At 33.2% G+C, this 14,307-nt stretch overlaps 1 protein-coding gene across 6 annotated transcripts; it reads right to left on the reverse strand.

The window, feature by feature from the left end:
- Window positions 1-3: 3 nt before the first annotated feature.
- On the reverse strand, window positions 4-14,220 carry Vps13 (vacuolar protein sorting 13C). Of its 6 annotated transcripts, none has more exons than XM_066735127.1 (24): window positions 13,883-14,220; window positions 13,644-13,815; window positions 13,215-13,301; window positions 12,937-13,134; window positions 12,611-12,843; window positions 12,398-12,536; window positions 6,762-12,321; window positions 6,565-6,685; window positions 6,237-6,413; window positions 5,763-5,987; window positions 5,480-5,695; window positions 5,017-5,058; window positions 4,638-4,703; window positions 4,048-4,251; window positions 3,039-3,986; window positions 2,753-2,969; window positions 2,501-2,676; window positions 2,192-2,433; window positions 1,696-2,131; window positions 1,458-1,627; window positions 1,087-1,201; window positions 893-1,024; window positions 660-824; window positions 4-580 (listed from the first exon to the last, which is right to left on the reverse strand). In XM_066735127.1, exons 2-24 carry the CDS (start codon window positions 13,741-13,743, stop codon window positions 533-535), a joined length of 10,017 nt encoding a protein of 3,338 aa, XP_066591224.1. In that variant the 5' UTR covers window positions 13,744-13,815; window positions 13,883-14,220; the 3' UTR covers window positions 4-532. The 6 variants fall into 6 exon arrangements, with proteins under 6 accessions (XP_066591224.1, XP_066591223.1, XP_066591222.1 ...); XM_066735126.1 differs by having other exon boundaries at window positions 13,644-13,820; XM_066735125.1 differs by having other exon boundaries at window positions 13,644-14,220.
- Window positions 14,221-14,307: the final 87 nt, after the last annotated feature.

The raw sequence follows: 14,307 nt of genomic DNA on the forward strand, positions 1-14,307 counted from the left end.
TGTAACAATTTATTCAATTTTTGCTAGATTTAGATACAAACATTTACATTAGATACATCATGTTTAATAAAAAGTTGTCAAAATCTTTTTCATTAGAAAACAAATGTGAAAAGCTATCTTAAATTAATAATCTGCAAATTCATTGCTTTAATATTTACAAGCGCTATTAGCATTTTTATCGATTCTTATATATTATACAATAAAACGTATGAAACTTTCTTTATATATTAATAATTATTTTTCTTTGAAAAATGCTTTTAACTCATACCTATTTCTTTATAAACACTTAATAAATTTCGTTGGTTAAACGGGAGAAATCGTATGTAAATACAACATCTCATTAATTGTGAAGCGTATAAAAAATAAGATTTCTTAAGCTCTATATTAATTGTCATATCGGTGCAAAGATATTTATCCTTATTTAATTTAAGCCGTCACTGGTATAGCTTTAAACTTATTGATTCAAAAATTATTTTAGTTGTACAAATAAAAACACGATCCACCAATGAGTTTAATATACAAATTAATCACACTATATATCATACTGCTGAATTTGATCTCGTACTTTATTGAATAAAAGCTAAAAAATAATATAGTATATATTTTTATATGCTCTATCAATATTAGCTTTTAATTTTTATTTATATTTTTATACTTACTTGTTTTGCACTGTAATCGGATATTAAAATAATTTTTGACTGGTCTGATCCAGTAAAAAGATTACCAAGTTTCTTTTTCCTATGTTGATCTTTGATAATTATTTGCACTCCTTTGTCCAGCAAGTTTGGAGTACTTAACTCTTGCCACGTGTGAGACCAATCCACCTAGTTTTGTATTAAAAATAAAATTATAAGTTAATGGAATGAAATATTGTACATACAGTATGTCATACCTTCCAGCCGCCGAATATATCACTACGTTCCAAGTAGGCCAGCCTTTTATCGGTAAGTAATATGACATCCTTATTAATATAAACATGATGCAAATATATATCTGTACTTGCATATTTTCCTTTTTCTAGTTCCTAAAGAAAAATAATTGTTTGGTATACAAATAATTTTAATAAACATTTCAGATAGAACTTACAATTAAAATCTTATTTCCTTCAGCTTCCTCCTTTACGTATGGTCTGACAAGATTATCTGCTTGCAAAAATCTTGGTGGCCGAACTCTTTTAACTTCCTCGCCCAATTCGGTCGCTCTATAATACAGCAAAAATTAGTTTATTTCAAAATGTTCGTAATAAAGTATATGAATACTACATATGAAGATTGTGTTAAATCAATTTTCTCTGTATTTCTTTTTAATCGAAACTTTTTCTAAACTTAAACAAGATACAGAGATAATAAATCACCAATTATTAAACATCACATATTGCCGTCCAAGCGAAAAACGTGCTATGTTATACAAACTGACTTTACGCATTCTTCATTTATAATCTTAATGCTTAGTCACACCGTTTAACAGCTCCAAAAGATCCACTGGCGAAGTCGATTACTCCTGCGGTTGGTCGAGTTACAAGACCAACCATTCCTTTTCCAAACCCTTTGAAAAATCCTTCAACACCTTCTTCTTTAGCTCCTGAATATGGCTTTGTTACAACACCGCATACACCGTCGACAACTCCCTAAAAATATTATATGTTAAGCAATATATACTATATATTTGATAAAATACGGATATAATAAATCTCACCATAACTAATCCTTTTCCACTCCGTGCCAGACCTTCCTGTAGATTGGCTGGAACTTTATTAAGTTGTTCCTGTCTCTTTCTCTGGTAATCCTTATCGAAAGTAAGGGCAGCAATTCCTTTACCCATTGCTCCTGTAATCTTTGAGACCGCTCCAGCCATTCCACCTACCGTATGTCCTAGCATACTTCTCACTCCAAGGAACAAACCTTCCGCGAATTCACCTGGACCTTGAATGGCACCTTGGAAAGGTTCGTAAAATAGATCTTCTATACCCTTCATGGTACCCAGTACAAGACCGTAAGGATTTCCAATGACATCCAAACCCAGTACTAGTACATAGCCTTGTTTGATTGCTTGACCAACATAATGAGTCGTGGCTTCGGAAATCAGTTGCTTGTGGGTCATGAAATTGTAGTTTCTTTCAAAATACGCTAATCTATAAAATACGAATAATCAATTTCGTTGAAAACTATTAAGAGATGAAGAAAATAATTACTTGAAAACGATATCGTTGATATCAGTTAAAGTTACTCCGATTCCTTGTAACAAAACATTTAATACTTCGGGCAATACCGATGGTCCACCTCCACTTCCGGACATGGAGAAGCTGACATGAATTTTAAGAGGAGAAAAGTGCAGTAAATCGAAGAAATTCTTTTGCTCTGCTGTTGTGATCAAACTAACGTGATACATCAATGGTTCGTCCACTAATTTCATGTCCTTTTTAAACAAATTTGCCTATAAAATAGAAAATTAATGAATAACTATCGTTGAGTCTGCTTGTAATACACAAAATAGTATTTACCTCCTCAGTTTCGTTAGCTTCATTAGCCTCGAATAAATTAATTAAAGCATTTATAAATCCAATGTCAACTTTAACGTGGAATTCTTGAACGAGTACTTTAAAGTATCGAAATTGTTGAACGGTACTGTGCTCCAATAAACGCTTGACCATGCTGAGCTCAACAAATGGTTTCATTACTGTAAATGATATTTTTTAAATTTTGAACAAATTAAAGGATTATACAAGTGAATTTTTGTTTAACAAACTTCGTACCAGAACTTTGTGCAATACTTTTGGGAGGAGGTACTGGAGCTAAAATAACTGGAAAGACACAGTCTAATAACTGATTATCAATTTGAAGTCTATTAATCTTTGCATGTAATTGCACTTGATGCGCAGATGTACGGTATTGTAGCCATAAACCAGTCTGGAAAGTACGCCTCAAATACCTACGATGCGGCCTTAGCATTTCCATGTTTAAGAAGTCAACCTGTTTATGAAATTTTTAAAAAAATTATATTTTCATTATAGCTGTGTTAATGAGAATAAGTGTTCTTACTTCTAATTTAGGCTCAAGCATAACTTTACTAGGAGAATCTTTTCCGACTTGTATCTCCCTCATATATTTTTGGTATCCATCTTCGATTATCTCGACCTCCCCTGCATTTAAACCACGCCATCGATTTCCGAGGGATTTTCGCGTTTCCCATATAATTCCTGAACTAGCGATACACATATAAAGAAGTTCTGATTTTGTAATATTATTTACAAGTGATAAACCAACGCCACGAACATTAATCGTGATTTCCTGTTCAATAGTCTCGAGCTCTCCAGCTAATTGGCAATCTTCAGCAATCTTTAAATTAGTAGTAAATAATAAGACTCTTTGGGTTCCATCCAAAAACGAGACGTAATATATTTCTTCTTCAATATCCGGTATTTCAAAGGTACCCAAATTATCTTTTCTCAAATTATCTTCAATCTCCCTTTTGTTATTATCCTCCCAGACAATAATTCTCGAACCAGCTGGATTTTCCCATGTGTAAAACATTCTGTTATTTGACTGGATACATCTCACGTTCATAGAACCTTTCTCCCAAAAATTGATTGAATGACGAGTATGATTTACGATTAATGCTGGAGCATTTCCAGGACTATATCCTGACATAGATATATAAACTCCACCCTCATTCATTTGGATGTCAACATTGATTCCACCGAATTTATTGTCTAATTTAAGCAAGGTTGTATGACAATCGGTATAAATGAACGCTGCAGTTTTTTCTGGATAACCTGCAACTTTAGCTTTCAGTGTTTTATTATCGTGCTCTGATCTAGGCCAAAGCGCTGCACATTCACCGGGCTCAACTTTAATCATTGGGTCTGCAGGTCGATCTCCTTCTTGACACTCGATCAGAAAATCTGCATTATTGATTAATACATAATAAGGCGTGAATGTTATTTGTTTTGTTAATGAATTATATGTCAGCTGATTGTGGACCCCGATCTGCATAAATATTTATATTTTACTTTAAATATCAATAATTGTGGAAGCTCAAATTACGAACCTGATAAATCATTCCATTATATTTACAATCTACGACACCTTCACTGCCAGCAACATCAATTGGAAATTTGTCTGACCATTCGCCATCTTCTACTCGAATCATAGCCTTTTTCTTGCCAAAAAATGCTTTCGAGCGGAAGGAAAATAGTATTGGCCCTTTGAAATTCTCTGGGTGATACAGTACATTCAAATAATCTTCAGAGCTCTGAAATCAACAGAGATAAGAATGATTATTTAATTAAATACTACTGATTGACATGGTGTACCATATTGTTATAAACATTCCATTAATCTAAACTTTACTTTTTAACAAGCGTTTAGATTTTCCCATTACCATTGAAATAAACTTGTCTTTAACTAAATTTAAAGCATACATGCAAATATATTAAATTAAGATTTTACTTGGGGGTACCAATTATTATTCTGGGAAATGATTGAACAAAGCGTACTACTTTATTAATGAAAAATCAATAAGATAAAACTTATTCTAAAATTATTTTCGTTATCTGGAAAATAACGAGAATTAATTTAGTTCAGTCTTAGATAATTCTTGTAAGAGATAACACAAAGAGAAATAACTAAAAAAATCACCGATCGACTTTTCCTCATCCTGCGCTGTACACGACACCGATGCGGTTTCATAGCAGAAACCATTTTCTGAAAATGATTATCTTATACATTTCCTACAGAAAGAAAGTATCACAAAACTTGCCATGCTGTCTGCTATTTGTTTAATTTATAAGCGAAACATCGCGCTGCTAAAACGTTTTTCTCGTAAACACACAGCATTTGAAAACATTCATTGATTCCTAAGCTAATTTGTTGTAAATATATCCTAAGAAGCGTTATATTTTAACAGCGTTTATGTGCTATATCGAAAATATATAAAAATAATAATTTAGATAGGCGATATTTAACAGACATCTGACATCAAGCAGACTTTAACAATATCTTGAGAAGAAATGTCTACCTTGATAGGACTTGAATGCTCTTTGCTGCCCTTACTCGACTTCTGTAAAATAATCAATCTATTGAATATACAAAAATATGATTACCACGATTTAAACGTATGAACCTATTGACTCAAATTAAAAGGCGTAAATTAAATTATTTAACTGAAAATAATGGTTGCAAAATTGTTCACTACATTAATTTCAATTACATTGCTGATAAATGCGAATAATACTATTTATCCCAATGCTAAATTGATTTTAATAAAAAATTTTTAAAATAGTAATAAAATATGTTTTTCTATTTAGCAATATCTACATTAGGCATTTTAAAATTGCAAAAAATTTTACATGCTGAATAGATTATAATAACCAAAGAAGCAAAGATAAATGCATAACAGAGGAATAATGCAGGAAAATCATAATTGAAAAAACCAAAATGCAAAACCCAGTTTTGGTATGATAGCAGTATGAAGATCTTACCCTATATGAGAGCATGAGTCCGGTTTTATTTAACATCCAAAATGGACAGTATAAAGCCATTGTGATAGATCCATGCTTGAATGATGTGAGCATTCCCAAATCCATGACCACTTTTTGAGCACTGTCAAAAGATTCAAAAGACCATACAGAAAACTCTGAAGGATTGGCAATAATATCACCTTTGCACGACCAGTCTTTTTCCAAATAATTTGGTAACTGTAAAGAAAATATTAAAATTATTTTAAATTCATGTACATTTTTAAATAAAAATATATTTAACAACCTTAATAACAATGTTGGATTTATTAGGATCAATTGTTGGGATTTGCAAAGTTTGACTAGCTTCCAATAATTTTTCCTCTGCCATACCAGGCAAGCATATAATTATATCAATTGGTAAAAAGTTCTTTAAATAAACAGATGGATATAAGTGAACGTTGTAAATTGTGCTGGCCATTGTATGACGACTAGTATTCTCAAAATAAACTTGCTCTATTTCTCCCACAGCCTGTAAACATAATTTATTTAAATATTTGATTGATACTTTTTTCCTATATAATATTTTATAAAATAAACCATGAACTTATTTCATGCTTGTAATTATTATGCATATGTCAAGATTACGATGATATAAGGCATGAAAAAAATATCTTTACATTATTTTCTAATATCTTTTACTCAAATACTACAATGAACATGTCGTGATGACAAAAAATAAATAAAATTAGCAACTTATATCGAAACACTGAAGAAGTACCTGAATCGGTGCTTCAAAATATTTTGGAGTTACAGAATTTGAAATATTCATTTTTAAACATTTGGTGTTATTGATATCTTTGCGAAATTGGCATAGCCAGTTGAAATTATTTAATAACAAGCCAAGAGTGCTCTGATTATAAAGGATACTACCAACCATAATCATCATGAAAAAAATCTAAAATGAGAATTTATGCTGGTAAAAGCATACGGAAATTCTAACTTATCTAATTTCAGTTACATTGAGTAGATTTCTAAACATAAGAGGCAGATTAAACCGAAATGTTATTAAATTCAAAATAGTTTTCACATATAATCATATTCTGTACCTGAATATAAAAAGGTTCATTAGCTTCCTGCTTAGATCGTGATTCACATTTCAGGATTTTTGTCATTGATACAGTTTTCTGCAAATCCTTCCAGACAAAAGGCTCGATAGAAACCATATATCTGAAATAAAATATTTAGCAACAGGAAAATAAAATAAATAATTAATAACTTTTTTTTTCAAAAGATATAAACTAACCCATTGACACTGAAGAACAGCCAATAAATGTTAGTAGGTGTATAAACAGCATCCAGAGGTAAATTGAGTTTTTCGTCAGGACCGACAGTACCAACGCATTCGACTTCGTTTCCACGCTTCGTCATGTAGTAAACTGAAATGGATTCGCTGAAGTGGTTGTGAACTTGAAGAATACTCCTCAATGTGACGATAGTGCTTCCTTTTTCTACTACGACATCAGAAACGATTCCCCACTCCTCGGATCCCTCTTTCCTATATTTCAAGGAAAAGAACCTTTTGTCAGCTCTTAACACAGGAATTACCAAATTTCCATGAATCTCCTTAAAGGAAATAATGAAGTTCGCATCCTGTCTTTCTTTTACAGACTCTACTTTAAGTTGTTCCAACAGATGGGTCTCAACTTTCGTAATCGTGGGAGCTAATTGGATGGAAGCTCCGGATTCTAAGATAACTTCGGTGTAAGACTCTGCTTTACTTCTGGTTGTTATGGACATATCATCAAAAACCTTAAAATGACTGTGCTCAAGATCCAGTACCATTGCCAGCCCAGTTTCATTCTTTAAAACATAAGGCGCAGCTTTTTCCTTTGAGCCCTTTCCTTCTCCAGCCTCGATGGCAGTGGAAAAGGCATTTCCCAATTGCTGCAAAACGTCCAAACAAGTTTTGGTGACAGTAATTTCTAGATTTTCACAAGAAACTACATCTATGGACATCTTTGGTATTTGATGAAATTCTTCAGGCTCACATTCAGATACTGGACTAAGTGCACTGGTAGCTTTTGTATTTGCAGTTGTATCATTAAATTGAATTTTAGTTTTTAGTTCCCAGAAAGTAGAAGTCCTTTTGCCACATTTTGTGGCTTCCATCGGCTCTATCAAAGGCTCCCAAAGTGCCAAGCAGCTATTGTAATATGACATTACCACAGACATAGTACATTCTTGACTCATGGATTTTGTACTCCAATCGCTAACGTTACCTTGAAATCCTATATGAAGCAACAGCATTGGCAATGTTTTGTTACCAACACCAGCTTCTAGAGTCAATAGGATGTTTGGTGCTGAAATTATAGCTAGCTCAGGTTTGTAAACCGTAACAGTTTCTTCTGTATAATTATACATCAATTCTTCAGAAGCTTCAACTCCAACTTCAGTTTTGAGGAACCAATAATCATTTTCCTCATAAGGAGTTATTAGCCAAAGACCAGAATGATCTGCTTCAACTTTAACTACTTCTCTGTCCTCTTCTTCTTTTTTGGTAACACTGTTAATAACTTTGCTAAGAATCTCAATGACTCCTGGTGAGACTGACAAATGGATGTCCGTACAACAAATATCAATATGTAGCCCCTTTCCTTCTGGAGTTGAGCCAGCCATGCTAACACTGCAAGGCTTTAAAACTTGATAAATCCAATCTGATCTTTGTGTTGGATTGTAAATGCCTGCAAGAACAGACAAATCTTTGATGGAACCTGTTATCACCTGATGCTCACCCCTCAATCGAACTTTCAAGAAGATCTCTGTATTCAAAACAATACAGTTAGAATTAATATCATCCATATCTTCTAACAAAATGATATCTGGTTTTTGTATAAGCAAATTGACAGTGAACATTTTGGCGGCTGGTGGTTGTGGGGATGGTATTTTCTTTAAAGTAGATTCGCTATAGTTTCTTTGCGATGTTTGCGATACTTTATTCACTGGCGATACAGATTCTACATTAAAGAAGTCTTTAATCTTCATCAGGTAATCCAGAGAAACAATGATACTGAAAGAGAAGACTTTGACGTCTACAAAAATATCATTTGGCCCCTGCCTCAAAGTCATATCTAACATACTTTTTATAGGTTTCGTTTCATTATTTAAATCCTCCGAAGATGGAAAGGAAGTAGTTCTTTCCATAATTCTGGTCAAAGAGCCAACTCTGTTGTGTCTAGTATCGTCTAAAGTGCAGTTCATCAACAAAACTGAAGTAGCTAGCAATCCGTCAGCAAAGATACGTCCCTTAACTGCAAAATGAGCAAGGCTGAATTTTGCCAAACCATTTTCTGGAAGATGAAGTGGCGAGCTTTGAGACTGCAGCATTTTTGATCCACCGGTAAACAAATTAATAACTAAACTGTCCATAATAAATTCAAATTTAATAGAAGTATGTATATGCTTTTGCTCTTGGTGCTCAACAACTTCGCAAGATTCTCTTACACCACAAATATCCGCTTGCACTTCCTTCTTAGTGCTAATTGACCGCTTTTGCATAGATCCACTTCTCCTTTTTTCTATTTCTATAGAAACTGGCTTTGGATCATCGATGCTTTCGCCTAGATTTCCCTCTAAAACCTTCATTATCATAGCATAGTCTTCCTGACTTAATAATAAATTGATTTTATTTAATCTACCAGACATATCAATATCTGGGATGGAGGTAAACCACGCAGTAGACAAATTTCTCTTCATTAACAGTATAAAGCTGACTGGTTCCAGCAAAGTCACTTCGTTTTCCGCAGTGAATTTATTATTATCCAATCTCACCCTAGATAATTTAAAGTTCTGCAACTCGATTTTCATCTCGTCTATAATCGGAGTGTCTCCGGACTCATTCGTATCGCTAAGTTTTTTGAAGATATTTGAAATGGTAAGATTACCCATGTCCAAGGTTAAGCAGTGTTCACTTTTGGAATTCATTGGAACGTAAATGACTGGCGCTTTGATTTTTACTGCCAATTCTATGCGAGTGGAGTTTTCTTGAACGTCTTTGATATTCGTCTTTGCAGCTTCTGCAGCTGCAGCCGATGCCTCCTTTATGGCTTGCTGAGCTGCCTGGAAGTTATTCAAGAAGTTCATCACTCCAGTGACAAAAGCATTCAGGAAGACTATTCTGTAGCATCCCATAATGACCTTGACTGATATGTCATTCTTGTCAAGATCGCCAGAGTCTTTGTTGTACATCACAGCTTGTACTTGAAGGAACTCGGAATCCTCGACGCATACAATATCCTTGTACATTGAAGATTCGTTCAGGTCTTTAATACTTATCGAGGCTAGGTTCACGTTAGCTTGAGAGTAAGAAGACTTCATCATAAAGCCTCCTGTGATTCCTTCTATGAAAAATGCGCTGATATCTCTATAATCACTGGACATTTTTAAACTGATCGTTCCTACTTTAGCCTGAATCTTCAGGTCCACATACTCAACAACTGTTTCTCCCCGCCGTTTCTTCGAGAATCTTGGTTTTTGCTTCTGCAATTGGTCCTTTAAAAACATTGTAGTTTCCTCTGGAATTAACGATAAATTTGTTGGGCGCGTGGATGCTATTGTCTTTCTTTCAGGTTTTTCTACAACAGCAATTTGATCTTGAATGCGGGAAACAAACTTCAGCAGATTTATCAAGGCCTCTTGGTGAAATAGAACGTCCAAAGTTGTGAACTCTAATTGTAGGAGCTTAACCACTGATTTATGCCTTGTAATAAATTCTGGTGATCGTTTGTTCACGTTTATATATTCAATTATGATTAAATATTCTTGCTTTCCAGTAGTCATAGGCGTATTCATCATGAAAATTTCTTTTGAGCCATGATGTTGTTTTATCTGAATTCCTCCTAGTCTCAAGGAAACTTGCTGATCATAAGTTTTCATTAGTAATTCTGCTTCTAGCTTTAGAACATCGAAACCAATAAATGGAGTGATTTTAGTCCCCTCCTGTTTAGATAATGATAATTTAAATTCTTTCATCTCGAATATCATTTGCAAATCGGTAGTTTGAACGACATGCTTCACGTCTTCTGAACCCTTCCCAGATTTTGTTGGATTTTTCATTTCCTTGAACAAAGATAATTGGGACACAGATTTTGATAATGATCTCTGAAGCTCTGGCAATTTGTCCTCCTTGTCCGAAAATGATATACTCTGAAGTATAGCAAGTGCTTCCAGTAGCCTGGAATCTGTTATGTTGATGGATACTGAGGGCAAAAATCCTATAACTCGAATTTTTGGTAACATTGGATCAGAGACTAAACATTCATGGACTTGGATCTCCAAACTCGTTGGTTGAACGAGTGTCATGCAAGTATTGGGATCTGAAAGAGCTGTCCTCCAATCTTCATGTGGCAGCGAGACGAGAATTTGAAAATTAACAATTTTCATCACGAATTTCTGATAGCTATGAAGTCTTAGATGAGTGAGAATATCCTCTTCGGTTTTTCCCATATGAACTAATTGTTTTACGCTCATTAAATTACTCATGTCATCTTTCGACTTTTCCAGAGAATAAATTTTTAAACTACCTAGATTAATAACGAACAATGAATTATTGCCATCATAAAATCCTCCTTTTGGTGTAATCAGCTTAGAAGCTTGCATATCAATTTGAATATCCAAAGTAGAATGCTTTCTTATAGCATACTCCAAACCTAAAGCTGACATCTCTTTCAACCCTTCCAGCTGCTCAGCAGCAGCAGCTTGAATCTGACTTAAAGTGGATGGATTTTGGACCTTAAAAAGATTTATTAACTCCATAATTGTCTGGGCATCATAAATGATATCCACAGATTTTGATTTTACGATAATTCGATCATCACATAATTTATCCAGAGGATTTTTTTCATATGTGATAGATAGCAAAACATTATCGGAATTATCGTGTTTTGCAGTAAAAAGTGATGGTATTTGATCTTTTTGTTTTAATCCAAGTATCTTCATATCGCTGATTGAAGTAGTGAACAAAATTCCGTTAGCCGAAGGTCTTGATTTAAAGCAGGCTTGAACTCCGTTTAACTGAATATCTAAGACACGCGGATGTCCCTTGTCTGAGTCTAGCAAAATTATTTGCAGACCATGCAAAAAGAATCTTGTATCTATCATTTCATATGTGTCCGGATAATGTACAGGCGCACTGTTTTCTTGATAATCAATGGCACGATATAATTTCTCTTTCTCTTGGGGGGTCATCGCCTCTTCGAATTTCTTCATTATCGCTGCTGCAGAGTTCAATTCCTGTGTCTCCTCAGCCTGTGCTGAACCCCACAAAAAGCCAAACCATCCCCTTTTGGCTTTCAAATTTTTCTCTTTCTCAACCAATCTTTCCACCTCCATCTCTATCTGTTGCCTGATAACCACCAAATTAAAAATATCCAGTTTCTTCTCAAATTCTGTAATTCGCTCTTCTATCTCTTGTGCTACTTTTTTTGTTGTTAATCTGGTTTGGTAAACTTCAGCATAACTACGACACATATCTCTATGGGCCTTCATATGCTTCCAATCCCAATTTCTTTGACATCTTTTCACAGTACCCTCCAGCACACAGGTATATGCAAATTTCCACCATTGTTTATAATTTCCTCTGTATGAGCTAACATTTGGCCTGAATTTCCTATGTGGAGCAGCTTTCTGTGCTTGATCCATTAACTCTCCCAATTGCATTAAAGTTTGGTACTGTTTCTTCTCCAATGCTATTCTTAAGACCTGCATATCCACATCCAACCAAACTTTTGGAATCGTATAATTACTACCATCATTTTCTGGTTTTGGATTTAATTTCAACTTTGCATCTTCATTTATTGGTCCTAACACTATATCATGTGAAAAAGTTAGTTTAATTTATAATAAAAAGCTTATAGTTTTTAGGAATATCTTTTGAATACTCACAGTATTGGTAGCTAGCAGGAGTATAATCTACTGTAGCAATTCCACTTGAAAATAGTGTTGTATAATTTAATGATGACTCTTTACTGAATTGTTCTGATCCTAAATTTAAATAAACAGCTAAACTGTCCAATGAACATAGCTGTAAATAAAAGTGATTTAAAATTTTCTATTCATATTATTTTCAATTTATAAAAAAAATTAAATGATACAAACTTTATAGATCTGAGGTATGGAATACATGTCTTTTAAATTTCCATCTTTCTCCCATGAACTAGTACAGCTCTCAAGAACAAATGAATTTAATGTAAAGCCAACTGAAAATGGATAGCCCTTAATGGAAACATGATCCTCATAACGTACATGAATCCTTTTAATTTCTACATGAATATTTTTAATCATGCGTGCAAGAAGCTTTTCAACCATAGAGTCATCTAGTTTCTCTTGTGCTATAAACATTATATTTAAAATAATATATATATACACACATATATAATACATATTTTATAAAATTAGATATTACGAATGTTTTTCTAAATTACATTTAATATCAGCTAATTGTTTATTTTTTTCAACTCTAGCAAGTTCTGCTCTTTTAGCCTCCAGTTGCATTTTTTCTTCTTTTTCAGGATCATACTGAACCTGACTTGTAGGTACAATCAGGATAAATAACTCTTCTATTATAGCATCAATTTGACCATTCCACATATCTTTGAATGGAATCTTTAATATTAATTTTCCTAAGGATAAAAAATATTGTTAAAAATATTTAATTATCAGCAGCAAAGTTGTTATAGAAAGATCCAATAAAGTAACAAACCTAATCTTCCATATTCCAATTTTATTGGTAAATTTAATACATCTAATGCTGTTTCCTTGATTAATAAGTCCTTTAAAACAACATCTCCTAAAAAATGTTATGATTTAATAAAAAGTCAAATAAATAGAAGGAATCATTTTAATTTAAAATATAATAATAAAAAAATAATTATTTAACAAGAAAATAATCTTGCTACAGATATACATTCTATTCTTAGCATTTATTTACTTCCATTATGCATATCTAGGAATCAGTAATAATGTTAATAAATTAAAAATAGAATATGATGTCACATACTAGAATTGTAGTATGCTCCAACTTACAGAAATGATAAAAGAAAGTTCCAGGCTGAATATTATTTGAGATGAACAAAAAGTATATAATATCTATATAAAACTATTAAACAAAGATTTATTTCTTTATACGTACCTCCCCATAAACTAAGTTTCAACTGAGTATAATCCAAATTCTGGATATATTCTCCCATGACCTTGTTCAGGAGTTCGGTAACGATAGATTCGAAAACCATTCTGAAGGATTTTTAAAGCAGATGCAAGACAAGATGTTCTTACAACGGAAGTTTAATAGGACTAGATTAGATCTATGCTAATGAAAATAATTAACACTTGGAAAAATATTGTTATTCGGTCGATTAATAGAGGACTGACCCACATAACCTCCAAATCGTAAGCTGATGATGCAGTCTAAAAACACTTTATTTACCCTGATAATTATATTATTATTGATAGGGAATATATTTAATAGTGCAGTTATTTAAATATCTGCAATAATTCCACCCCATCCACTTTTTCTAAAAGGATTCGATTTTCTTATTTATAGCTAAACTCATTCCTTATCTGTCAAACGCAACGAATTTAACATGATATATACATTTAAGAAACAATTAATTGTATGAAACTGTATGGAATAAAATTTTGTACTTAGCAATTAACTACTAGCATTTCTAAACGGTCACCAATCACCATACACCCAAGTACCAAACCAACACAAACCACCCACAGACCCTATATTTATTACGCCACTGTCGGCACCGTCGGCAGTGTCGGCACTGTCTCAAGTAGTCTCAATAAGG

This window comes from Prorops nasuta, unplaced genomic scaffold, assembly GCF_024137725.1.
Source record: "Prorops nasuta isolate Cenicafe-Biocafe unplaced genomic scaffold, Cenicafe_Pnas_1.2 PNAS00014, whole genome shotgun sequence".
Classification (NCBI taxonomy): domain Eukaryota; kingdom Metazoa; phylum Arthropoda; class Insecta; order Hymenoptera; family Bethylidae; genus Prorops; species Prorops nasuta.